The 24,912-nt window shown below is 61.6% G+C and overlaps 1 protein-coding gene across 16 annotated transcripts; it reads right to left on the bottom strand.

The window, feature by feature from the left end:
* Positions 1 to 354: 354 nt before the first annotated feature.
* Positions 355 to 15,422, bottom strand: CPNE7 (copine 7). 16 transcript variants are annotated; one of them, XM_047846333.1, is made up of 16 exons: positions 15,057 to 15,422; positions 12,996 to 13,178; positions 10,510 to 10,584; positions 10,283 to 10,357; positions 9,564 to 9,647; positions 8,804 to 8,893; positions 8,330 to 8,428; positions 7,904 to 7,990; positions 7,408 to 7,559; positions 6,390 to 6,580; positions 5,229 to 5,283; positions 4,666 to 4,717; positions 4,455 to 4,588; positions 3,734 to 3,794; positions 1,673 to 1,909; positions 355 to 1,048 (listed from the first exon to the last, which is right to left on the bottom strand). In XM_047846333.1, exons 1-16 carry the CDS (start codon positions 15,228 to 15,230, stop codon positions 863 to 865), a joined length of 1,935 nt encoding a protein of 644 aa, XP_047702289.1. In that variant the 5' UTR covers positions 15,231 to 15,422; the 3' UTR covers positions 355 to 862. The 16 variants fall into 16 exon arrangements, 15 of the variants coding, with proteins under 15 accessions (XP_047702289.1, XP_047702290.1, XP_047702291.1 ...); XM_047846334.1 differs by having other exon boundaries at positions 6,447 to 6,580; XM_047846335.1 differs by lacking the exon at positions 3,734 to 3,794 and having other exon boundaries at positions 7,508 to 7,567.
* Positions 15,423 to 24,912: the final 9,490 nt, after the last annotated feature.

Here is a 24,912-nt window from a genome sequence, read left to right as displayed (position 1 = left end):
ATATTCCAGGGGAAATCTCAATCGGAAGCCCACCCCCGGAGGGCCCGGAGGCTTTGACAGGTGGTGCTCCTTCTCTGACAGAGTGTGTAGCATGGAGCGCATAGTAGGTCCTTGTAAAGTTGAGTTGCAAGTTCAAGGCACCTGGGTTCCTGCCTGGCGGCCCCTCTCCACCTGGGCCTGGCTGATTCCAGGCAGTGGATCAGGGGGAGGGGCAGCACTGCCTCCCGGCATTCCCGAGCGGCTCGTCCGGGAAGGACCTCGAGAACCTGAGTCTAGAGACCCCCTGTCCCGGGGTGGGGGCTGGGAGGGGGCAGTAAAGGCACAAAGCACTTCGAGGACAAGATGACACTTTATTATGCCTGAGCCCCCACCTGCGGACCCCAAGGCCTGGGTGCTGAGCTGGGGGAAGCAACAGGGGAGGAAGGCAGGAAGAAAGAGGAATCTGACCGGTCAGGAGCTCTGGGGGCACCCCGGTCTCCCCCACAGCTGGGATGCAGGCTGCGGGCCCCTCCTCGTGAGAACCAGATGCGAAGCAGGAAACCCCCCCCCCCCCCCCCCCGGATCCATAAGCTTCCCTTCGCGTTGGGCTGAGCTGCTGGGGCCTCCTCCTGCTCTCTCAGGGAACCCTCCCCACCCCCTGACCCTACACCTGCCTGGCTGGGGCAGGGCCAGGCATGGGGGGCTACCACCCGCACCCCACACCTTCGGCTCCTGTTTCAGGGTTCCCCGGGCCTGGATTTGTTCATCCTTCAGCCTTGGGGGCCCCCAGAGGCTGATCTGGGCAGCAGCAGGGTCACAGGAGGGTAAGAGGTGGGCCTGGGGCGGGGTACAGGAGGGCTCTGGAACGTGTGGGGGGGAGGGCCTAAGGCACCCCAAGGGTGCTTGAGACAGAGACTGGCCGCACTCCTGGCTGCCCTGCCCTCTCGGGGCCAGCGTCGTGGGTGTGGGTGCCGAGGCCTCTGGGAGGCAGCTCCCTGTAGCTGAAGTATTCTACCACCTGCCTGGGCACCTCAGCCAGCACGCACTTGGCCAGAGCCGCCGGGGACGCCTTCAGAGCGGGGACAACGTGGTTACGTCACAGCTGGGGGCCCTCCAGACCCTCTTGCCCCCGAGCTGCTCAAACCCCAGCGTCACCCTCTAGCAGTGGTGGAATCTGCCCCAGCGGCCGACCAGTAAGTCGCCTGGTGGCCAGGCGAGCCTTTGTGACACCCGGAGTGTGAGGTTGCCCTGCGCACAGCGCTGGCATGGGGTGACCTCAGACGGGCTCCGGGCACCGTCCTGAGTGGGGCCCCTGTGCCCCCAGGGCCCTGCCACCCCTCCAGGCACACAGTCAGAGGCAGGAAGGAGGTGGGTTGTACCCATCCCCCGTCCCGTAAAGCCCCGTGAGCGTGTCCACTGCCATGAACTTCCTTCGTGTGTCTGTCTCACAAAGGGTCTGAAAGTGCTAGAAACTGTGTGGTGCCCTCCCGGGAGCCCACCGTGCCGCCCTCTCTCGTATGTGTAGGCTTGATGTTTTCAAAATAGGAAGGTTTCTAGCTGCTCAAAAGTGGCCGAAATCCTGCTCACGACAGGAGCGGGGGAGCGGCCTGGGAGCCTGGCAGCTCCCCGGAAGGCAGGCCTGTGACCCCCACCCCCCGGAAGGCAGGCCTGTGACGCCCCCACCAGCACTCACGCTCTTGAGCTCCCGGAAGGGAACAAACTGCACGATGTCGCGGAGCGCCGGCTCGCCCCTCGGGGAGCGCAGGATGCCCTCGTCCCCGTCCAGAGTCTGCATATCCGTGAAGTCAGCGTTGCCCACCCCCACGATGATGATGGACATGGGCAGGTGGGAGGCGCGCACGATGGCCTCCCGGGCATCCGCCATGTCGGTCACCACTCCGTCAGTCAGGACCAGCAGGATGTAGTATTGCTGGGGACGCAGGGACAGAGTGGGCACGGGCCACCCCCCACCCCTTCCTCAGGCCCTTGGGGGTTGCCTGGGGGCCCTTCAGGGCCAGGTGTGTCCCCCCCCCTCCGGGACAACCCCATGTCCCCCAGCCAGCTCTCCCCTCCCCCAGCCACCCGGAAGCCACTGCAGGCATGCCTCGCTGCTGGTTTTCAGGCTTTTCGGAGATTGTTGTTTGCGAAAAGGCGATAATCACAGTCACAATACAACTTGAGCTCATGCCCCCCTCTGTGCCCGATGCTTCTCATCTCCCAGCCCCCCCTCCCCCGGCCTCAGCCTCTTACAGATGGAGGGGCTGAGCTGGTGGAGCCTGGGTCCGAACCCAAGCCTGAGGCCGGAGAAGGAGCCACCTGATGGGGCCTCCTACACCCTGTAGGTGGCCCGGGGCCCAAGGAACAATTGAGAAAGGACAACTCTGGTACAGCTGGGCCCGGTGCCCTGGGCGCATCTGCACAGACGGACCGGGTCTTGTTTCAAATAAAAGTCCATTTCCATTGTTAAAAAAACAAAACAAAAACAAAACAGAACTACTAAAAATCCGGACAAGAGAAAACGTAAAGGAGAAGAAAGAACCACCCGGCCCAGTGGGCGCTGGCCCTACACCACCACTTGAGGGAAGGACCAAGGGCAATCCCACGGGGGGCCCCTGCCACCCAATCCCCGCTCCCCCTCTGAGCCCCAGACCCGTGGGACGAGTGGCCTTGTACTCGGCAGTCTCCCGGCAGGACCCAGCCCAGCCCTCAGCCCCACATAGGCGGCCCCTCCTCGGCAAAGCCCCCACGCCCTCCTCCTGCCCCCCAGCCTCGGTCCAGGGCCCCCTAAGACCTCACAGCCCCGAGCTTTGCCAGCTACTCAAACGCTGAGCTCCGTCACCCCCCACCAGAACGGCAGATTTGCTCTGAGGCCCCCGAGCTCGGGGCCTCCCAGGGCTGGGCAGTGGGTGGCTGTGGCCCGGCCCCAGGAGGCTGTATCTGCCTTGGAAAGAAGGGACCCTGCTTTCCCTCGGGACGGAAAGAGAGGAGAAAATCGGGTGGTCCCAGGTCACACCTAGCGCCTACGCACAGTATCAGCGCTGCTCTGAGAGGGGGTCTAACAGCCCACAAAACCCCGTGAAGCATCTCGGTTAAGATGCAGGCTCTGACAGAGGGGAGAAGCAGACGTGAGTGCCTCCTGGGGACATTCCTGTCACCTCGGGGGAAGCCTGAGTCCTGTTCACGGGAATCAGACGACAAGAATGTGGTGAATGCCACCAAGGGACACGGTCAGCAGAGTCCAGACCAGGAGACCCTACGGGACACACAAGCCGGCTGCACAGCACGGGAAGCCGGTGATGGGCAGAGTGGGGAGGGGAGGGGTCCACCAACCACACAAGGGGCCGTTTTAACCCTGCTCTGCCTGTGAAAACCACCAGGACGTGAATTATCCAGCTGGGCGTGCATATACCACCCAGGTATTTCATCCTAGGGGACCAACCTTGTCTTTCAGGGGAGACAGTGCATTGTAGCTATGTTTTATCTCTCTTTTGGGCATTCATAGCCATATTTGCAGACGAAGCTATGTATCTAGGACTTGCTTCAAACTAATATGGGAAGATGCCTGCTATCCTTGATTCCGGCCTGGATCCTGTGCCAGAAACGTAGTGCTAGGGAATTATAATCGGGGAAGTTCATGAAATGGGAACATATCCCATAGATTAGATAAAAGTGCAGTAGCTAAGTTACATTTCCTGAAATTGATATTTGTGCTACGATTATGTAAGAGGATACAGGGACAGTAGAAAATACACACCAAAACACTAAGAGGTAACCGGACAAGAGGCTGCAGACTGTGGCTTCTGGGGGCTCTGTGCCTGGGAGAGAAAGTGTAAACTGTGGGGCTTCCCCAACACAGGATGAGAGACAGTCTAGCCGGAGTCTGGACAAGGGCAAGTCACGTGGTCAGGGTAAGGCTGAGGAACAACGCAGGTCAGGAGACCGGGACACCGGGCAGGTCCGGGGACCACAGGCAAATGTGGACACATGGGGAAAGGCGTGCCATGGGAAGGGGGTCTGTTTCAATGCCTTGGGCTTGGAAGCCGAGCTGCGGTTGTGCACAGAATGTCCCTGCTGCTGGGGGCGGAGGCACCAGGAGGCCAGCAGCCAACTCTCAAATGGTTTGGAAAGAAAACAATAGTAGCATACACACAGGGAGAGAGAAAGGGAAGGGGGAACCAGGTGGGAGGAAGGCGGGAGGGAAATGGAGGAAGGAAGAGGGGGGAGGGAAGGAGGGGGAGGGAGGGAAGGGGGAGAGAGAAGGAGGGGGAGGGAGGGAAGAGGGGGGAGAGGAGGGGGAGGGAAGGAGGGGGAGGGAAGAAAGGGGGGAGAGGAGGAGGGAAGGAGGGGGAGAGAAGAAGGGGAGGGAGGGAAGGAGGGGGAAGAGGGAAGACCATCCCCTGGCCCCAGGCCCCCCACGGCACACACCCCTTCTAAAACACCCAGCCCCCAGCGCACCACCTGCCCCAGGTACCTACGGAGGCCTCCCCAGTGCTCTCCTCGGCCGCTGCCATGCGGGCCACCTTGGAGATGACAGGGGCCACGTTGGTGGGGCCGTAGAGCTGGACCCTGGGCAGGCAGTTCCGATAGGCCTCCACCACGCCCTGGATCCCTACAGGGGAAGGAGGGTGAGTCCGGCCCGGTGCACGCCGCACCCCCCCCGCCCCAGGCCTGCCTCGTGCCCTTTACCTTCACACTCATCGTCCTCAGGGTTGAAGTTGATGGCAAAGTCATGGGACACCTGGGTGGGCACAGAGGGACTGTCAGCTGGGTGACCCCTCAGGACCCCCACACCCCCGCCTACGGGGGGCGGTAGGTTTGCAGCCCCCGGGACCAGCATGTGGAAAGAGCCTCGCGGAGGGAGTACCCCGGGTCAGAGGGCAGACAGGAGGCCCCAGGCTTCGAGTTGCATTGACCAAGAAGTCCCTCCCGCCACGTTTTCGGGCTTAAGCCAGGTGAACTGCTATTTGCGGCTGAAGATTCCAGACTCATTCCCCTTCTCCTGACAGAGACACGGAATTTGTGTTCCGTTCTCCAGAGGTCACTAGTGCTGGGTGACCAAGGTCAGCCTCTCTGGCCGCAAGCGCAGGGTCTCCGCAATCTGCCCACTGTCACTCAGGAGTCGGTTCCCAGCAGTGAGAGGCAGAGGCAGCAGTGACCCAGGACAGCCTGTGCTGGGGAGAAGCAGCAGGGCCCTGGGGGCCCCCCGGCAGAGGCAAGGGGGTGCGGTCCCGGTCCCCAGGCTCCCCTACCTCATACTTGGGAGGGATCCGTGCTCCAAACCCCAGAGCAGAAAATCTCTTGTCACTGGAAAAGAAGCAATGGTCTCACACGGGGCCCCTGACTTCCCTGAGGGCGGGGCGGGGGTGCTTTGGGGAGACATTCACCAGAACCAGGACAGCCAGGCTCTGATCCACCCCTGGGTGACCAGGCCCAGGCTGACACTTTCCCGAGGGGCTGGCTCTGCTCCGAGCCGCATGGGGGAAACTGAGGCACTGAGCAGCGAAGACACCCAGGCAGGGGTGGAGCCGTCTCCTCCGTCTCTGTCTTTGCTCTGGGAGCAGCAGGTACCTCCTGGGGAGGCAACCAGACCCTGGGAAGCGTTGGCCTCCTGACTTGGGACCTCCGCTGTCTGCCACCCACCCCGACAGCCTTCTGTTCGTCCATGGCCTCAGTTTATTGGTCTGTAAAGTGGGACACAGATCCCCTGCGTGAGTGTGTGTGTGTGTGTGTGTGTGTGTGGCCCACACACTGCCAGCCTCAGGCAGGTTCCTCTGGTCAGTGTAGAGTCATGATGACCCTCCGGGCCCAAGTCTGCGCTGGAGTCCAGGGAGGCAGGGAGGCGAGGGGCAAGTGGGGGGTAGGGGCCGCACCTGTCATCGTCCTGGGCACAGGGTGATGGGGGGGCAGGGCGGTACCTGTCATAGTCCTGGGGACAGGGTGAGTGGGGGGTGATCCACACCTGTCATCGTCCTGGGGACAGGGCTAGTGGAGGGTCAGGGACCACACCTGCCATAGTCCTGGGGACAGGGCCAGTGGGGGCAGGGCCACACCTGTCATCGTCCTAGGGCCAGGGCAGTGGGGCCAGGGCCGCACCTGTTATCATCCTGGGCACAAGGCCAGTGGGGAGGGGACAGGGACCACACCTGTCATCATCCTGGGAACAGGGCAGTAAGGGCAGGGCTTCACCTGTCATTATCCTGGGGACAGGACAGTGGGGGTGGGGCCACACCTGTCATCACCCTGGGGATAGGGCAGTAGGGGCAGGGCTGCACCTGTCATAGTCCTGGGGACAAGGCCAGTGGTGGGGGGGGACAGGGACCACACCTGTCATAATCCTGGGGACGGGACAGTGGGTGTGGGGCCACACCTGTCATCATCCTGGGGACAAGGCAGTAGGGGCAGGGCCGCACCTGTCATAGTCCTGGGAACAAGGCCAGTGGTGGGGGGGGGGGGGACAGGGACCACACCTGTCATAGTCCTGGCAGATCTCTCCCACGGCCACCAGGGCCTGCAGGTACTCATTGGGCTGGAAAGGGTTGATATAGTGCAGAGAGCAGCTGTTCCGCGGGTCACCGTTGGAGGCTGTGAAATCGATGGCCACCTGCAGAGACCCGGGCTCATGAGCCGGGGGCCCCTCTCCCACCTGGGCGGGACTAGGCACCCAGAGCCCCCATCTGACAGGCAGGGGGAAGGAGGCGTGGGGAGCTGCCTGGTGAGGGGTGCAAACTAGAGCAGTTCCCGGGGCCCGTCGGAGGAGACTCCTGAGGTGACAGTCCCCGGGCCGGGCTCTGTGCTGGGGCAAAGGGCACCCTGGGGAGAGTGGGCACTGGCGCTGAGCAGCAAGCCCGGACCCTGCCAACCCCGTCTACGCAGATCCCCAGGCGGCAAGAAGCACCACGCGGGTGATACCGGCCCACGGCCCAGGGCGTGGTCACACAGAGCCCCGAGCACCTGCAGCCAAGTGCCCTGGGCGCGGGGCGGGCTGCTGGCAAGGGACCCATGCCATGACCAGGCGCATCTCTTCTCTGCTGCCGCTCTGCCTGGGCAGGGACTGTGAGTTCAAGCCCCGGGCTGGGGTCCCCACGCGGCCCCGCCGGGACGCTTCCCTCAGGCCAATCTGGCTGCCGCTGGGTGGCAAGACCCGGACCCGTGCAGCCACGAGCGAGCGGTGAGGCGGCACAGAGGCACGGACGCCGGGCTCTCCCGCCCCACTGACACCCACAGCTCCGGACCAGAGCCACCGCCGTTGGGTCTCGTGGCTTCTGGCGCTGTCCCCGGCCGCCACAGGTGCCACTGCATTCTTGCCACACACGTCTTCCTGTCACTGCTCTCGTGGAGGGTGACCCCGGGCAGCTCCTGGGACCCAACTGCCCACTTCATCCGCATGGGAAGGGCCCCGAGCCCGGTCAGGGGCCTCACTGTACCCACTTCTGCACATCCGCCCCGGGCCCCGGGCCAGGCTCCGAGTTACATCCAGGGTGGGCAGGGCGCCCGGGCTCTGCTGGTGTGGAGGGGCCCGTGCACTCACGGTGAAGTGAATCTGACAGCCGCCCATGATGTAGTCCAGGAAAGAGTGAACCCTGTAGGACTTCCAGGCAGGGAGGTCGGCAGGGCCCGCCCAGGACGCCCCACACCCTGAAACTGAGGCCGGAGCCCCGGGGACCTGCCCTTCTCCCCCAGCTCTCTGCCTGGGGCAGCCCACCCCCCCATTCCCCTCCTCTGTCTCCCCTTCCCGTCCATCCCTCCCACTTCCCTCCCGCACGTACTGGGGACCATCAGACCCCTGGCGTCCATCTGACAACGGGGAGATCTGCAGGGAGGGGTGTGCCTGTACCCCGTTGCCTCTCTGTCGAGTTTAGGCGGGAGCCAGCCCCCTCCCCACTGTGGGTGAGTGGGGCGTCTGCGGGCAGGGGCCGCAGCTCACCTTCAGGTCTGCCAGGATGACCACCCCAGAGTTCTTGTAATTACGCTTCTTCTGCCTGTACTTGGCATTCACGCAGTCCCACTGGGCCTGGGGCACAGGGAGAGACAGAGACCCCCACCCCAGAGCGCCAGTGCCCAAACCCCGCTCCAAGGGGGCAGGGAGGCCTCAAAACCCCAGCCCTGGACAGCATTTTTCCGCCCGTAACACAGTGACTGTCGTCCCTACTCTGGCCACCCGGCAGGCGTGGTCCTCGATCTCGGGGGTTTGCCGACAATAGCAATTTCTGGGGCCGACTCAGCTCAGGCTGGTGCCCTACCTGCTTCTTGAGGCTCCTCCCAGCGATCCCTTAGCAGATGCGGCAGGGCCCCGCTTTCACCCTGTTTCCACCCTGTTTGGGGGGGCGGACAGGGAGGGGTCCCAGCTCACCTGGTCCTCCCCAAAGGCTTTCTGCATTTCCTCAAAGGTGGTGGAGAATTCCCCGATGAAGTCGTGCTTTCCGCGGGAGTCGTGATCCCAGACGAGGCACTGGGGAGCCCAGGCCCCTCAGGCCACCGGCCCCTCTGGGCCCCCCACCTGGAGGTCTCCATTCCCCTGCAGCCAGGCCAGCCCCCTGCCACCCCCCACCTGCCACCCCCCCTGCCACCCACCTGCCACCCCCCCTGCCACCCCCCCTGCCACCCCCTACCTGCCACCCCCCCTGCTACCCCCCACCTGCCACCCCCCCGCCACCACCCCTGCCACCCCCTACCTGCCACCCCCCCTGCCACTCCCCACCTGCCAACCCCCCTGCCACCCCCCCTGCCACCCCCCCTGCCACCCCCCACCTGCCACCCCCCCTGCCACCCCCCACCTGCCACCCCCCCGCCACCCCCCACCTGCCACCCCTCCTGCCACCCCCACCTTCAGAGGCCGCGTCTCCTCACAGCTGCAGAGGGTGTTCAGTGACACCTTGAAAGGCTCCCACACGGGGCTCAGGTTGTCCTTCACCACCTGTGGGCCGGGGGTGGGGGGGCCGGCTCAGGTTCCAGGCAGGACTGGGGGCCCAGGACCCCTGTGGTTCTGAACCCGGTCCTTCAGGAACCACCTTCGTAACTTGTGCCACATTCCTGGACCCCTGGACCCCCAGCTTTTTCTTTAAATAGCCTCTTTTTTTTACTCAAATTAATTTATCTCACAAGCAAATGTTCTTGGGGCACCTGGTGGCTTAGTTTGTTGAGCGCCTGACTCTTGGTTTTGGCTCAGGTCACGGTCTTGACATGGAGCCCTTGTCGGGCTCGATGCTGACAGCTCAGAGCCTGCTTGGGATTCTCTCTCCCTCCCTCTGCCTCTCCCCTGCTTGCACGTGCACACGCGCTCTCTCTCTCAAAATAAATATGCTTAAAAAAAAAAGGAAGTGCTCTCTCACTGCTGTAACTAAGATGCCATCTCACCTGTAGGCGGGGACAACAAAACACAGTTGTGAATTCTAGTGGCAGACGGCCTGGCCTGCTGGCTCCCTGATGCAAGGAGCTGGGTGCTGGGGGTGAAGGCCCCCGCAGCCGTCGGGGTGCTGGGAGGACCCGGGGTTGGGGGGAGACGGGCTGGCTTCTGCCCCTCTCTTCTCATTCCCGTCCCCAAAGTTCTGCAGGGGATGTCAAGGTGCAGGGCAGGGAGCCCTCACCTCGGTCCGGTACACCAGCTGCTCACTCCCATCGTCATTGACCCGGTATAGCTCCAGGAAGGGGTCTGACTTGCTGAAGAGGTCCTGGAGGAGGGGCAGAGGCTGCGCTTGGTCCTGGAGGGGGGACAGAGGCTGCACCCCTGGAGCCTCTATCTCCTTAGCTAGGAAATGAGGGCATGACCCTTCCCAAGAGCCTCTCAGAATGATCCAACGCCTTGTCCTCCCCTCTAGAGCCTTCGCTGGCCCCCCAGCAGCTTTGTTGTAACTCCCGGGCCCGGGCCCAGCCTCCCTCCAGCCACGTGTGCACACCCCCAGCTGGCACCCCCACCGCCCCTGCTCCTCCCCCCCAGGGGACGGCCTCTACCAGCTGAGACCCTGCTCTGGGCCCCCACCCTGTGTGAGCACCCGACGGAGCCAAGCTCACGGCCAGTTCTTCCACTGTCCGGATGGTGACCACCCTGAGCATGTGTCCCCGTCACTAAACAGGGGCCACGAGGGCCCCTGCCTCAGGAGGCATGAGCACTTACAGATGTGGCAGGAAGGGGCCCAGGGCACAGGAACAATGGTGACAGGGGTGGCCGGCCCCACGGGCTCCGCGTGCTCCTCACTCAGCAGCCCTGTGTCTGTGGCGTCAGGAGGGCAAAGCTGGGAGGGGGGGGGGGGGGGCTCGTGGCGTCGGCGGTACGTGCCCTGGGCCCACGCGGGCAGCCTCCACTCACCTTGTCGTCCAGCTTCCTGGCCCGGAAGGACAGCTCCACGTAGCCATTGTTCCCGGAGATGTCCTCAGCTGTCACCTGGGAGGAAAGCCGTGGCTCTGAGCTCCACAGGCCCCCAGGGGGCCCGGGGCCTCGCCAGCTGTCTTCGGGGCAGGCCTCTGAGAGCCACGAGGAGAAAGGGGTGGGGTCTGCGGGGTGGAGGGGCTGGGCGGGAAGGCGGGCGGCCTCACCGTGATGGTGGACTTGCCGGCATTCCTGCCGAACCTGAGCAGCAGGGCACGGGTCACCTTCTTCTGGGCCACAATCTGGAAGTCAGAACAGCCAGGGAGGGGTCAGCTCCCGTCCCCCCCGGGCACGCCGACCCGGCCCTCAGTCTCCCTGGGCAGCCTAGCTCCTCCAAATCAACGCCCCAGGGCCCCACGCCCTCTCTTGAATCGCTCGGCCACCTGACATCCCTCCGTGTGGCCACCACCCCTCCACCCCGGACCTGGCCCTCGTGTCAGGAGGGGAGACAGGCTCAGTGAGGAGGCACCGCCTGGGGCCACAGCCCCACATGCTGGGCCAGGAACGCCCACCCAGCCCCAGCTCCCCAGCAGCTCAGAGAGGCTGTGTGGGGTGTCCCCGGTCCCTGCCCCAAGGGCAGCGAGGGGCTTCAAACAGCCCCCCGGCCAGCAGGGGGCCGAGGGGGTTCCTGGGCACCACGCTGGACTCCCGGCTGTGGATGTGGCAAAGGGTCGGGAGCAAGAGTGCGACCTGGCTCTCCACCACCCTGTGTGGCCTCCCCGTGGGCTCCCCCCTGCCCCTGCCCACCGGGGCCACCCCCTCCCCTTCACCTGGCCCTCATTTGGCTACAAGCCCCTAACTGGGGCCGAGAGTTGACACAGGGCAGCTGTATGCAGCCAGGGCACCTGCTCACCAGAGGGCAGCACTGAGGCAGTAGGCGCCCTGGTCTGTGGAAGAGCTCAAGGATGACAGCCCGCGCCCCACCCCCCCCCCCCCCCCCCCCGCCCCACGGCTGCCAAAGTGCCCAACGCAGAAACACGCGCTGTCGCCATGGTGACAGCACCCCCGATGCTCATCAGCGCTCACCTGGCCCCACCTGCGGCCAGCTCCCGGAGCGGGGGTGACTGTGCAAAGTGAGCTAAGTCCACACAGCACACGGCGTATTCCCAGCCACCCGTGCCTCGGCTCCTGCCTACCTAATGGCTTCCGAGCACACAGGAACATTGCCTGCGTGCCGGAAGGTCAAAACGGGCTAAGGGTGGGAAAGCTCTCCGCAAGGTGTGAAGGGAGGGAGGCCGTGTGGCCCCAGGTTCTCCCACTTACGGGCTGCACTGCTACGGGCTCTCCGATGAGGAGAAGTGGGAAAGCTGCTGTGTGAACCAGTGTATGGTCAATAAGCTCTTTCTTCTTGGTCCCCTCAAACACCCACCGAGGTGCCTGATGCTTGGAGGTTCGGACAGGGGTCAGGGGCTTGCTCAAGGTCATGCAACTGGGGTTCAGGGCCACCGTCCATACCCTTGACCACTGACTGCAGCTGCCCCGAGGGCCGTGCCGGCCTCGATGGGCCTTTTCACTGTCTACAGTTTACAAGTCGGTCCCGAGACGTGTGTGCTCACACATGTTTCTCTGTGTCCGTGCATGCATCCATACACGCGTCCGCGCACTCGTGCCCGTGTGTACATACAGTCCGTGCATACGTGTCAAATCCCGCTCTGCTGCTGTGCAGTGATCCGTGCTGTCATCTATAAAATGGGATGACAGGGGGCCCACCCCAGACCAGCTCCGACGCAGACGGCCATGGGGATGAGTCATGCAGACATCACGCTGGGTGCAAGAAACCGGGCACAAATGAGAACACACTGTGTGATTCATGAACAGGAAGTTCTAGAACAGGCAAAACTAGCAGGGACGTGCTGGAGAGGAGGGGTCTGTAGGGTGATGTGAGCTGGCGACGGGCAGGAAGACAGGTGCCTAAACTCATCAACATCAACCCTTAAGGTCTCCGCGTTCTCCTGGATGGAAATCATGCCTCCGTAAAAAGGAAGCATCTCCCATCACAGGCTGAGAGCGAAGCGTGTGGCCCGCAGCCCGGTGCCCAGGCTGTCTCAGTGGTGGCTGGCAAGCACTCTTGCCATGCGGCTAACGGAACAGCTAGTGGACGGGACATCATCTGAGGACTGCAAACTGTCCCTCTGGTGACAGCAGCCCCCAGCGGGCTGGCCGGCCGGCTGCAGGGCGGAGTGGGGACACGTTGACGTCACAGGGTGGAAGGGATCTCGTGCCACGGCAGCAAAGAAAGCGCAGAACAGTAATAGCGTACATACTTTGTGTTAAAATATATACGTATATACACACAGAGAACAAATACCCCCTCACGTTCTCACGCGAGAGTGTGAACTCGCGGACAGGCGAGGGTGCGCGTCCCATGGCTTGCCTTTCACTCTTCCTGAATTTTGAATTACATGAATGTGTTACCCAGCTCAAAACTACGTATTTTTAAAACTAATAAGGAATTTTTAAGGGAAGTCACTGTGGAGACGGGCAGAGCAGGATACTTGTCCCGGAGGGAGGGAGACCTCCCAGGAGCCTGGAGCACCGCTGTCCCCCCCCCCACCCCGACACCCCGCCCCCAGCCCTCAGCATTAGCCCAGCTGCACTTTCCACGCTCTGGGATCTCTCTTGCCCTCCTCCCTCCCGAGGGGACGGGGCCCACCTGCCCCAAGGTGCACTCCATGCCCCCAAGGAAGTCATCGTCCTGATAGCCAAGGTCGCTGGGTCCCCGGGTGTCATAGACCTCAAAGCGCAGCTTCTGCACCTCCTCAAAGTAGTAGTCGAGCGTGAAGACCTTGGAGAACACAGGGTGCAGGCTGCTCCGGACCACTTCCGTTCTGTCCACCTGCAAGCAGCCAGTGTGGGGGCCCCACAGGAGTAGGTCCCCCCCCCGCCCGCCTCTCCCTAGCGCCCTGTGCCCGGCGCTGGCCCGCAGCCTCCGCTCACCTGCCCTCAGTGCTCCTGAAGGACTCACTTCCAGGCCGTACCCTGGGAAGTCCCCCTCCCCCACCAACCTGCACTCTAATCTTCAGGACTCCAAACCCCACACGGCTTCTGGCCACCCCTGGGGGGGGCACCTCCCTCCCTGAAATAAAGACCCCCCCCTGTCCAGCCACAGGCTGCAGTCTCTGCATTTTCTCATGTCATGCCCACCACAGCCTGCTCCACCCCCGTCACAGATGGGGAAACTGAGGCTCGGAGAGGGGAAGGGTCCCGTGCAAAAGCAGTCCAATCAGGAACAGAGTTGGATCAGAATCCTGGGCTGGACAAACCCAAAATGGAGATCTCTCCCCAGCTGGGCAGGCAGGGAGACTGGGGTGGGGGGCAGAGACTCCCCCTGGGTGCCATATCTCTCCTACATCTTGGGCCCCTCTCTGTCTCCAAAGCACAGCCCAGCCTGGGGAGGGTCCCTCCAGTGTCCACAAACTCCCACGCTCTCAGATGGGGGGCCTTTGTGGGCCATCCTTTCTCAGGGACATCCGCACCCAGTAGTGCCAAGGCCAAGAAACAAAGACTAACGGGAGGCTAGGGCACAGACACCCCTCGTCACAGATCCTCCCCAGTGTCCCCCCCCCCCAAGACACTGGGCTGGGGCAGGCCCTTTGCCTCCAAGGTCGAAGACGGGCAGGGTTTTGCGGCCCCAGGAGGCTGGTGGTCCAGAGACCACAAGAGACCAGGTCACGGCATCGGGGGAGCAAAAAGCAGGTCCCCAGAAGCTGGCGCCTGGAGCCTCCAGCACTGTGTCCTCACAGGTGGGGGCCCCACGGGTCTGCCTCCACCACGTCCTGCCCGCTTCCCCACCCAGGTCCTCCCCAGGGGGCGCGCTAGAGCACAGGGAGGCTTCAACTCCCAACCTCTCCAGCCCACAACCCGCCTTTCTTGGCCTTTCAAGGTGATGTACACACAGGAGTGGTGACTGAGACAGCGCTTTGCACAACGCACAGGGCCCTGAGCTGTTGCCACGACCTGCACACGGGGAGGGCTGGGCTGGGGGTGACTAGGGCCAGCAGGCTGGACAGGCACCCCAGTGACCCCTAGGACCAGAAGGTATCACAGGAAGAACTGGGTCTGTGGGGAGCACAAACCAGACCCCAGCTGTCCCAGCCCGGCCACGTGCACTGCGCTGGGTCACCCGGGGCTCGGCACTCATGCTGGAGTCCGCAGGACCCTACAGGAGAGCAGGCGACTGGCTGCCCTCCAGGTGGGCCAGAGATCAATCTCTGGCTCCCTAGTGCCCCAGCCTCGGTCAGCAGCTCCCACTAACCCCGCAGCCCTTGCCGGCCCTCGGTGCTCCCTGGTCTGCGGTCTGGGTGCCTCTGCCTGATGGGTGAGGACCTGGCAGATAAGTGTCCCTCCTGCGTGCCCCGCAGGCCGGGGGGACCCACGAGCCCAGGCCCACCCTACGTCATCACTCAGGCCACGCCACTCACTTCTGCAGCCCCCAGGCCCTTCTGTGCCCCTTAGGAAAGCCCCCTGCCAGCACCCTCAAGCCTGGGTGCCTCACTCTTGTCCCCAAGCCCCCCAAACGGGAACCTGCTCGCAACCGCACTGGGGTGCTCCCTCTCTCTACCTGGGGGTCCTCTCAGTCGCTTCCGGTCCAGCGCCCCCCAAGTGCCGGACACCCCCTCTCTAGACCCGGTCCCCTGCCCACCGCCTCCTGTCTCCGCGTCCGCAGCTCCAGGCCCCCAGTCGCCGCTGGGCTCGGCCCCGCCGGCGCCCCTACCTGCACCCACTGATTCTGGGACCGCAGCAGCAGCAGCACGCTGGGGTCGGACTTGGTGAGCGGGTCGCGGTCCAGCAGGTGGCGGCAGCTAAGCCGCAGCTCCACCCTGGAGGCGCGGGGCGCGGGCACCGCTCTGGGGGCCGCCGCCGCCCGGCGCTCCGAGCCGGCGCTCATCTCGCGGACCCGGCGCTCGGAGACCCGGCCGGGCGCACCGAGGGGCCGCCGCGTCGGGAATGATGGCCGGGCCAGGCGTGGCCGCGCTTCCCTGCACGCCCGCACACGTGGCTCCGGCGGCCGCCACCGCGCGGGGACGGCGGGAGGGGGGCTGGGGAAGGGGGACAGAGGAGGGGGCGGCGCAAGGGACGAAGCCTGGGGTGGGGGGGCCGGGCCGGCAGAGGATGGGGAGCCGTGGAGGGGCGGGGCGCGGGCGAGGAGGGGTCTGCGGGAGGCCAGACCCCGCCCTCAGTCCCGCAGCGGGGGTTGCCAGGGGTTCACCGGGTTCAAATTCTCGGGGTGGGGGTGGGTGGGGACCCGGCGGAAAGGTTTGGGGTCAGGGCAGGCAGCGCCCTCCCAGACCGTGCAGACCCTCTGGGGCGGGGGCACTCGGCTGCCCCAGGGCCGGGGAGGAGGGGTACAGCGCTCCCCGCCTTCCTCCCCAGGAGCCCATGTCGAGGCCCCGAGGCATCTGGTGATGAATCACTGCCATCAGCAAGCGTTTCCCGGGCACACGCTGTGTGCCAGGCACCCCCTGGGCTGGGGCTGGAAATGAAAGAACAGGTCCCCACCTTCGTGGGACCTGTGGTCCAAGAGTGGGGAGCCTCTGCTGCCCTGGGGGTGTCGGGGCTGAGGGTCAGAATCTGACCGGGACAGTGCCTGGCGCCCTGCCATTTATCCGCTGCGGTCCTTTGCTGGGTGCCATGGGAGGGCCCCCCCACCCCGCCCCGCCCTGCTCTGGACCACCCGCAGCAGAAGGCCTGCAGAAGAGGAGGTGTTAACAGAGGCAGAAACCACGTCCCAACCCATTCTCTTTGCCAATTTTTGCCTAAAAATAGGGCACAGATCTGGCCCAAAGCCATAGTGGGAGGGGGACAAGGAGAGGCTTTAAGGTGGACCGACAGGATGGGGTGGGGGGGGAGCGGGGACCCATGTCTGGCGTGCCTGGCTCTATGCCCTCAGGCTGATCAGGGCTCAGCCTTGGCCTCCTGGGCTGCAGAAGAAGATTCTGAGGCCAGAGGGCCTGCCAACGGCAAGACAGGGTCAGGCAGGAGAGGTCTTCCCGGCCCCTGTGCCTGGACGGCATCCTGGCACAGAGATGACGGGCCTGAGCCCCAGGCACACCTGGAAGCCAAACGCCATGTGCCGGTTGGCAAAAAAGGGAAATCCTTGCAGCTGGGGTTAGTGAGTTGGTCTCTGGCACAAGGGCCTACTTCCTGGGCACCTGGGGAAAGAGGCAAAGGGCAGTGAGACACGGAGAGGGATTTGAGGCCCGTCAGTGCCCCGTTCTGCCCCATCCAGCCTCCCCGTCACTCCTTCTCGGGAGCCGGCACAGGGCCAGACAGCTTTGGGATCCAGCTGTCAAGGGCTAGCCACTCTCCACTGTGAGTAGCCTGGCCACCCCCGGGCCTTCTGGCCCCTGCATCTTTCCCAGACCAGCTTCTCGGAGCCGAGGGGAGTCGTGTTGGGCCCACCAGCCACGCATGTGGGCTTTTGGTGGTGGCTCTTGGGCTCACAGGCCCCAGGCCTCCCAGAGCCCGCTCCTCCGCGACGCGGCCCCACGTGCACACTGGGCAAGGTCTCCTGGCCTCTCTGAACGTCCGTGGGACTAAGGGCCCAGGCTCAGGTGGGCACCCAGCACCACGCTGCCTGGCCCGGCCTCTCCTGCAAGGGCCCAGGGGCTTCCCTGCCGGGCTCCTCAGTCTGCCAGGACCCGGGGGACCTTCCCCTGAGGACCGGCTCCCCCAAGCTCAACTTCCACGCTTGACCTGTGCAGCTGACGGGTGGAGGCTGTCCCGTGTGGATGGCCGTGGACCCGCCACCCCGCTGCACACCTCCGCCCTCACTGCAGCGGTGTGGAAGTCAGCCCCATTCCACAGGTGAGGGCAGGGGGCACCGAAAGTTCGGCCACCCGCCCTGGGACACCTGAGTCGCCAGTGGGGGTGCAGGGCATCGGTCCTGACCGCGGTTCGGTTCTTCGCCATCACACACACATCACACGCACCACGGTAACAGGTGACACTTCCATCGAGGGGAGAGAGGAAAGACCATCAGAGTTGGGGAGTTGGAGCGTCTGAGGTCGAGAGATTTTAACGGACCCCCTGGGGTCTCCGGCCACAGCCTCACAGGACGTGGCTGTCTCCACGGGGTGACCCTGCGCCTCGGCTCCAGATGGCACTAATGGAAAGAAGCCACAGAAGAAGAAGCAGGTTTCCCGCAACCCTGGTCCGTGAGGCCTGGGCCAGTGTGGCCCTCCTGAGTTCCCAGGACACGCGGCGGTGGTGGGGCTCCCTCCTCACCCACCAGCCCACAAGAACCCTGGGGACAAGGGAGGGCCGGGAAGGCAGGGGCAGGGGGAGGGCCGGCAGCCAGACATGGGAAAGGAGACCCGCGTTCGTGTATTTCGTTGTTGTTGTTGTACAGGAAATAAGAGTACATGTTCCACGTCGAAAACTTAGAGAGTGTGGAGAAGCACGTAGAACCAAGAATTCTAGCGCCCAGACATAAACACCTTTGTGATGTTTGCCCTTCCAGCCTTTTCCCCATGCAAGTCTGCATTTACTTTTCAAAAGTTGCCTCCAGCGTCCGAGCCCTTACCACATGGCTCATCAGACTGTCAGCGTGAGGGACCAGCCTGCCATGTCACGGTTGAGTCCCTGGGCCCAGGACTGTGCCCGGCACGTACCACGTGCTCAGTACGTTTGTTGAATGAGGTCTTTGTGCAAACTATTTCTGTTTGTAACTTGTTTCTTCTTTTATAAACGGTTTATGGCCTTCTTCCATGCCATGGACTGAATATTTATGCCCCTCCCCCGAATTCATGTGTTGACATCCTGCCCCCCAATATGATGGTATTAGGAGGTGGGACCTTTGGTGGGCGGCCCCGGGTGGCTCAGTAGGTTAAGCGTCCAACTCTTGGTTTCGGCTCAGGTCACTATCTTGTCGTTTTGTGACTTCAAGCCCCGCAGCCCAGAGCCTGGGGCCTGCTGGAGGTTCTTTCCCTCTCTCTGCCCCTCCCCTGCTCACGCGGTCTCTTTCTCAAAATAAATAAACTTAAAAAAAGTTAAAAAAAAAAAAAAAAAAAAAGGAGGTGGGAACTTTGGGAGGCCCTTGGGTCCGTAAGGGTGGAGCCTTATGAGTGGGGTTAGGGCCCTGAGAAAGGGACCCTCAGAGCCCCCTCGCCCTTCCGCCAACGTGAGGACAGACCAAGAAGGGGAGTCCCTCACCAGATACTGAGGCTGCCGGCACCTTGATCCTGGACTTTCAGCCTCCGGGACTGTGAAATCGATGTCTGTTGTTTAGAATTGCCCAGTCTGTGTTTTTTTGGTTTCAGCAGCCCAAACAGACCGGCATTCTACCTCAATAAAAGTAGGCTGCCGCAGGTTACCGGGGACCCAGTCTGGTCGCCGCCTGTTCTGTAAATAAGGTTCCACTGGAGCGCGGCCTCGCCTGTCCGCTCACATTTTGCCTGGGGTTGAGTTTGCTCCAGAGCAGAGCTGAGGAGCTGTGGCCCAGAGGGCCTGACACGCTTAACTCCCTCTTCCTTGAGGGCGACGTTTGCCAAGCCCTGGCCTGCCTCGCTACTCCTGCTGCCTCACCCTGGCGCCCGCTAACCCAGCTCCCGCCCAGCCAGGGGCTCGGGAGGGGCCACTGAGGGATCAGCCGAGCAAACCAACCGCCCCTGAGGCATTTAACTAACTCCCATTTGGTTCTTTTTAAGTTTATTTATTTATTTTTTTGAGAGAGAGAGCGCGAGCGAGCAGGGGAAGGGCAGAGAGAGAGGGAGACAGAGACTCCCAAGCAGGATCCGCTCTGTCAGCACAGAGCCCGACACGGGGCTCCAACTCCTGGGCCTGGAGATGATGACCTGAGCTGAAACCGACCGAGCTCCCCAGGCAGGCGCCCCCATTTGGTTCTTTTGATGCTTCCAAAGAATCCTTGCTTTGGACGACTGGCATTTCAGGCCACTGTGCTCTCCACCAGCCGACTCCAGCAGGCTTCCCCGAGCTCCTGGCCCTTGTCCCACAGCATTGAACTCGAGCAAGTTCCAGAACCACTCATGCCTCCAGGATCACCTGGAAAGTGGGACAAGAGCAGAGTCACCTCCAGGCTGTGTGTGAGAGGCGTGCTAGCTCTGGGCAAGTCCTTGCATGTATGCGCACCTGCTCCCCCACCCCCACCCCGCCCCCGCCCCCGGCCCCGCTCCTCATCAGGCGGAGGACGCGGGCCACCGCAGGCCACCGCCCCACAAGCCAAGAGGTTGTTTGGGAACACTTGTTGACTGTAGAAATCATAGGCAGGGGTGGGGTGGGGGATCAACAGGATTTCCAGAAAGGGAGCAGGCTACATATGGCTGTCTGGGTTCTTCCTTCTATAAGCTGGTTGCAAACGTACTCTCTTCCTTTGTTTCTTTCCTCCTGAGAAATGCTATTTTATCTCAGAACATCTGCAACCTGTCTCGACTGGATTGTTTTCCTACAAGATCTGGCACTTGTCTTACTTTAGACATCAGACAGTCGCACCCAGAGGGCCCACCCGGCTGGGACAACACGCAATCTGTGGTCCTACAGCCATGTTGTCATGACAGCATCGGAGAGCCGGGACTGAGGCAGGGCTGATGGGACTTCCCTCCCTCACCCCACCCGCGCGTGCACGCCCCACACAGACACAACACACATGGATCACACGGGCACACAATGGGCCGGGCACACGTACATGTCAAATGCACGCGTGTGTTCACTGACCATGCGCACACACGCATCAAATGCGTGCAGACGTGCACGTGACATGGACACACAGACATGCCTGAGCGCAAACACATTCAGACACAAGGAGCCCTGACAGGACCCTTCTCCTCCAAGGACACTGTGTCCCTTATCTTGGTGACTTCCCACATTCAGTCCCTGGCTGCCATCCCCTCCTGCCCCAAGCCCCTGCCAGGCAGGTGGTATCGCCTGTTTTGTCAATGAGAAGACCACGGCTCAGAGTGGGTGATGCCTTGCCTGAGGTCACACAGCAGGGGCAGAGCTGGGATTCTAACGGGACCCCGCAACGCCACTCAGAACCTAGTACCTCGCCTTCCTTGGCCCATCCTGGCCCCCCAGTGTGTTTCAGAGGCTTTGCTGTTCCCTCACCCCCTGGGAGGTCACAGGCGACTGTGAGGGTATAGAGCGCCTGCCAAGGCCAGGGCCACAGGCCAGAGGTGATCCAGAACCAGCTGTCCCTTCCTTGGGTTCCCCTGACCTAGAAGGCCTCCCGTGCTTGGGGCTTGCCCCGGGGACCCCAGTGGCCTGCTTCCCCAGGGCTAGTTATCCGAGGGGGAGGGAGGCGGTTGACACAGGAGCCACAAGGAGCCATGGTAACCTTGTCTCAGCCTGGTGCCCTCCACCTGTGCTCTGTTCAAGTAGTGGCAAGCTGCTGGGTCCAGCTACACACTTCAGGGACGGTATCAGACCAGGACGTGGACGTCAGCTGGCAGGGACCACAGGACCAGGGCCGAACAGGCAGACCACGAGGACACAGCTGCCCACAGGGTCCCCGGGGGGGGGGGGGGGTGACGGTGGTGTGGGTCAGGGCGGCAGGCAGGTGCAGCGTCCACGGGGCTGGCATCTCCGACTGACGGACGTCCTGGTTTTCTTCTCACCTGACTCATCCGGGGCTTTTGATGATATTCTCGGTAAGAGCCGCCTGGGTGGTGCTTTGACACTGCCTCCATCCCCAGACCTTTCATCAGTGACCCAGTTTTGCCTCCTCCTCCCCAGAAAGCATCCCCCTTTCTGGGGAAGTTTCCAGAAGGGCAGGAGCTATGCCGCATTCTGTCTGCCCCCAGCACTCTGGAATCAGGGTCCCTCTGCAGCTGTGGAAACTGAGGCTTGAAAATGAGGGGCCCCAGCTAAGGCTCTGCAGGGGAGAGTGGGGAGCCAGGGCTAACACATACCTTTCCCACAGCCCCATATGGCCTTCTGGCAGCGATCAGATGCCTGTCACCAAGACCCCTCTCATGTGTCCCGGACCTTAGCGCTCTGGAGGAGCAGCCGTGAGAAGGTGGATGTCCCGGCGGGGGAGGGGCACTCGGACCCCCTCTGGGAAGGGTAGGTCTGGGGAAGACTCTGCAAGGCAGGCCAGCCTTCCCTTCCTAGGCTGATGGCCCTTCTGTAGGCCCCAGGCCACCTGTCCCCCTGCAGCCTGGCACCGGGTGGCTGGTCTTCCTCTCTGGAGCCAAGGCAGCTGCCCCACCCTGTGCTTCCACTTTCTGTTCCGGTTTACCTGTGAAGAGGGGTCTTGTGGCTCACTCACGGTGGCAGCCCCAGGGCCTGGCCTGCAGGGGGCGTTCAACACATGCTGTGCACTCCCTGCTCCACCCCAGGACCACGTGGAGAAGACACACTGGGGGGGGGGGGGGGGGGCGAGGAGCCGCAGGCCCCTGATGGCAGAGGGCTCTGACCGTCCCGCCACTGACCCGTGACAGACGTGTGCCCAGAACACTGCAGGAAGCAGACAGAGCGGGCCTGCCAGAGCCGGTGTCTGGGGATCCTTCAGAATGAAAACCCCACAAAGACAAGGCAGATACACATAGTCCCTGCAGCCGGGGCGACGCCTGGCACACAGTAGGTGCCGAATAAATACCGGAGTGAATGAATGCCTGTTCCCCCTTCATCTCCGTGTCCTTCAATAATTTCCTCCACCTTACTTTCCACCGTCCCCCGGCCCCTCTGACGATCTGCTGCCCAGTGCCTACCCCATCATCGGGCTCTGCTTACATCCTGCGGCCTGATTCCCTCCCCTACCGCAGTGCCCCGTCTGTGGTCGGCACTCGGTGCATGTCGAGTGAAAGCCTCCTGGGTGGTCAGTGCCAGGCAGGCCCAGAGCCAGACCCGGGTCTGCGTGCTCAGTATGTCTGGTCTAGTTCCAAGCAACTGGAAACAGATTCCAGCTGGGGGAGCCAAACACTGGGGAAGCCCTGGGATTGGTGGGAGGGCACCCCAAGACCACGGAGAGGACGGTGAGGTTGCATCACCAAGGATGTTCCCTGGCTGGGGACAGGGGACCAGTGTGGAGCGAAGTGTGGAGCCTGGCCATGTGACCAGGAAGCGGGCCAGGAAGCAGGGCAGAGAGTAGGTGCCTTGAGCTCCTACAAAAGAGGCGGGTTCTGCTTCTCACGGGACTCAAAGAAGCTCCCAACGTGAGTTCTGATGCTGAAAAGCCAAAAAAAAAAAGAATAAGCAATGTCTACTACAGAGGCCAGGCTGTGGTATTCCTACTACAGCACACTGTCTCCTAAAAGACAGCGCTCCATCCCCCCTCCAGACCATACTCAACATATAAGGCTCAGGGAGTCTGGCTGGCTCAGTTGGTAGAGCACCCAAGACTTGATCACAAGGTCGTAGGAGCCCCACGTTCAGTGTAGCAATGACTTAAAAAAAAAAAAAAAAGATATAAGCAAGACTCAAAAGGAAAAGAATAAACTAGAAGAAAAATCGTCAACATATGACAGAAGGCAAATTTCCTTAATATGCAAAGAGCTGCTACAACTCAAGAAAAAGACATCACAATAGAAAAATGGACAAAGAATGTAACAGAGGAACCACACACACACACACACACACACAGATAATTTGCCAGTAAATATGAGAAGAGGCTCAGCCTCACAAATAATACAGAAATGCAAGTTAACAGCAGCATTCCAGGGCTCCTCACCTATAGAGGCCTGTTTAACGTTTATTTATTTTTGGGACAGAGAGAGACAGAGCATGAACGGGGGAGGGGCAGAGAGAGAGGGAGACACAGAATCGGAAACAGGCTCCAGGCTCTGAGCCATCAGCCCAGAGCCTGACGCGGGGCTCGAACTCACGGACCGCGAGATCGTGACCTGGCTGAAGTCGGACGCTTAACCGACTGCGCCACCCAGGCGCCCCATATCGAGGCCTGTTTAAATAAAACCCCTTCAGGGGTCCTCTACAGGCAGAGGAGTGAAGGGAGAGAGACGTGGGAGAGCTGGAATGATACGGAACAGCACACACAGTGTGACTCCATTTGCTGTCAAAAAAATATTTAAGTGATCTTTGCACCCAGAGTGGGGCTTGAACCCACAAACCTCGAGATCAAGGGTGGCATGCTCTTCCAGCTGTGCCAGCTGGGCACCCCCGCCATTTGCTCTTATGAAAACAAAAGGGCCAGCTGTTTATACCAGAATATAACTTCACGGAAACCACTCTGGGTAGATGCAGAAGCTGTTCTAGGTGCTTGGAGGGTGGGGGTGATTCAGGGGACCCTTCACTTTGGTTTATTCTCTTCTCTTTTCTGGATTTTTTTTTTTTTTTAATAAAGAGCATATTTTCTGTAACTTAGAAAAGAAAAAAAAGCGAACATCCAGGAACAATAAAAGAAAACATGATGAATGTAAGTATCTGTAAATAAAAAGTAATGTGTGAGACACAAAAAAAGCAGAGAAAAGAACCCGGAGCCCTTTGCATATGCACTTACCTCCTACTCTCTGGCTTGAACTGAGTTAAGCGGCAAAAAGCCTAAATAACCTAAAACAACTGTAGTCTTTCCCCTAAATTACAACAGTTTCAAGCAAGTGGAAATTAGTGTTAATCTTAATTCTTCCTTAAAACACTACAATTGTAGATATTTTAACAAAGCAACTACAGGATAGGGCGCCTGGGTGTCAGTTAAACGTCTGACCTCGGCTCAGGTCATGATCTCACAGCTCGTGACTTTTGAGTCCCGCCTCAGGCTCACTGCTGTCAGCGCAGAGCCCTCTTAGGACCCTCGCTCTTTCTCTCTCAAAAATAAGTATAAAAAAAAAAAAACCTGCTTAAAAAAAAAAGAGAAAACTTTGAGTTTAAAGTTTTACTTTGAGAAATACTTTGAGAAAAAAACCTTTGCAACTTCTATCAGAACAATGCTTATCCGAAAACTGGCAAAGAGGTACACGTGTGACACGGGCCATCTGGTGGGTGGCAGGAGCCCAGGCACCCCTGTGGGCTGCCATGGCCATAGCTAGTGACACCCGTGAACCCACTTTGGGAATCTGACCTCAAAATGCACTTGCACCCTACACACGACCGGCCTGACGAGCCGAACTCCGTGTCGGACCCCCACTCGGGTGTCCCGGAGCGCACCAGCTGGTGGAACGTTACCCGGGTGTAGAAAGGGGTGAAGGAATCTGCCCTGTACAGGGTTAGTTTCCTACACTGCGCATCAAACGACCACACACAGTGGCTAAAACCACACACAGGGGAGGGTAGAGCACAGCCGGTTCTCTGCTCTGGGGCACCTCATCAGAGGCCGTGCTTGCTGCAAAAATTCAGTTGCTCACCAGAGAGAGGACGGAGGCCCCGTTTTCCTGTTGCTCTGTGGCCTCATGCCTCTGCCGCCCCACCAGACACACAGCCGAGTGAGGAGCCGTCTGTCCCGGGCAGTTCCGCACACACTCCAGGCGAAACCCTCCAGGAGCCGGAACGCCAGGGGACGGCCAGTTGACAGAGGACCCCGTCACCCTGGCCGTGGCGAGGGCTGCCTTGGAGCCGACGGACACACAGGGACCAGTCGCGGGGGACGTCCTTCCAGCCTCCTTGCGGTGCCTACCACGCGCATGAGCTCACTCTCACCCGGTCGTTCCCCAGCCACCGCGTCA

This window comes from Prionailurus viverrinus, unplaced genomic scaffold (genome assembly GCF_022837055.1).
Source record: "Prionailurus viverrinus isolate Anna unplaced genomic scaffold, UM_Priviv_1.0 scaffold_38, whole genome shotgun sequence".
NCBI classification, from domain to species: domain Eukaryota; kingdom Metazoa; phylum Chordata; class Mammalia; order Carnivora; family Felidae; genus Prionailurus; species Prionailurus viverrinus.
Note: the sequence above shows the minus strand (reverse complement) of the source record. Positions and strands in the feature narration are given on the sequence as shown.

What these genes read in the sequence shown, in the direction of transcription:
- CPNE7 (XM_047846333.1), bottom strand. Translation starts at nt 15,230, where the DNA reads ATGAGCGCCGGCTCGGAGCGCCGGGCGGCGGCGGCCCCCAGAGCGGTG. An exon ending in AGGAGACGCGGCCTCTGAAG is followed by an intron (nt 8,429 to 8,803) that starts GTGGGGGTGGCA and finishes TGGGCTCCCCAG; the next exon opens with TGCCTCGTCTGGGATCACGA. An exon ending in AAGCCTTTGGGGAGGACCAG is followed by an intron (nt 7,991 to 8,329) that starts GTGAGCTGGGAC and finishes CCTGTGCCCCAG; the next exon opens with GCCCAGTGGGACTGCGTGAA.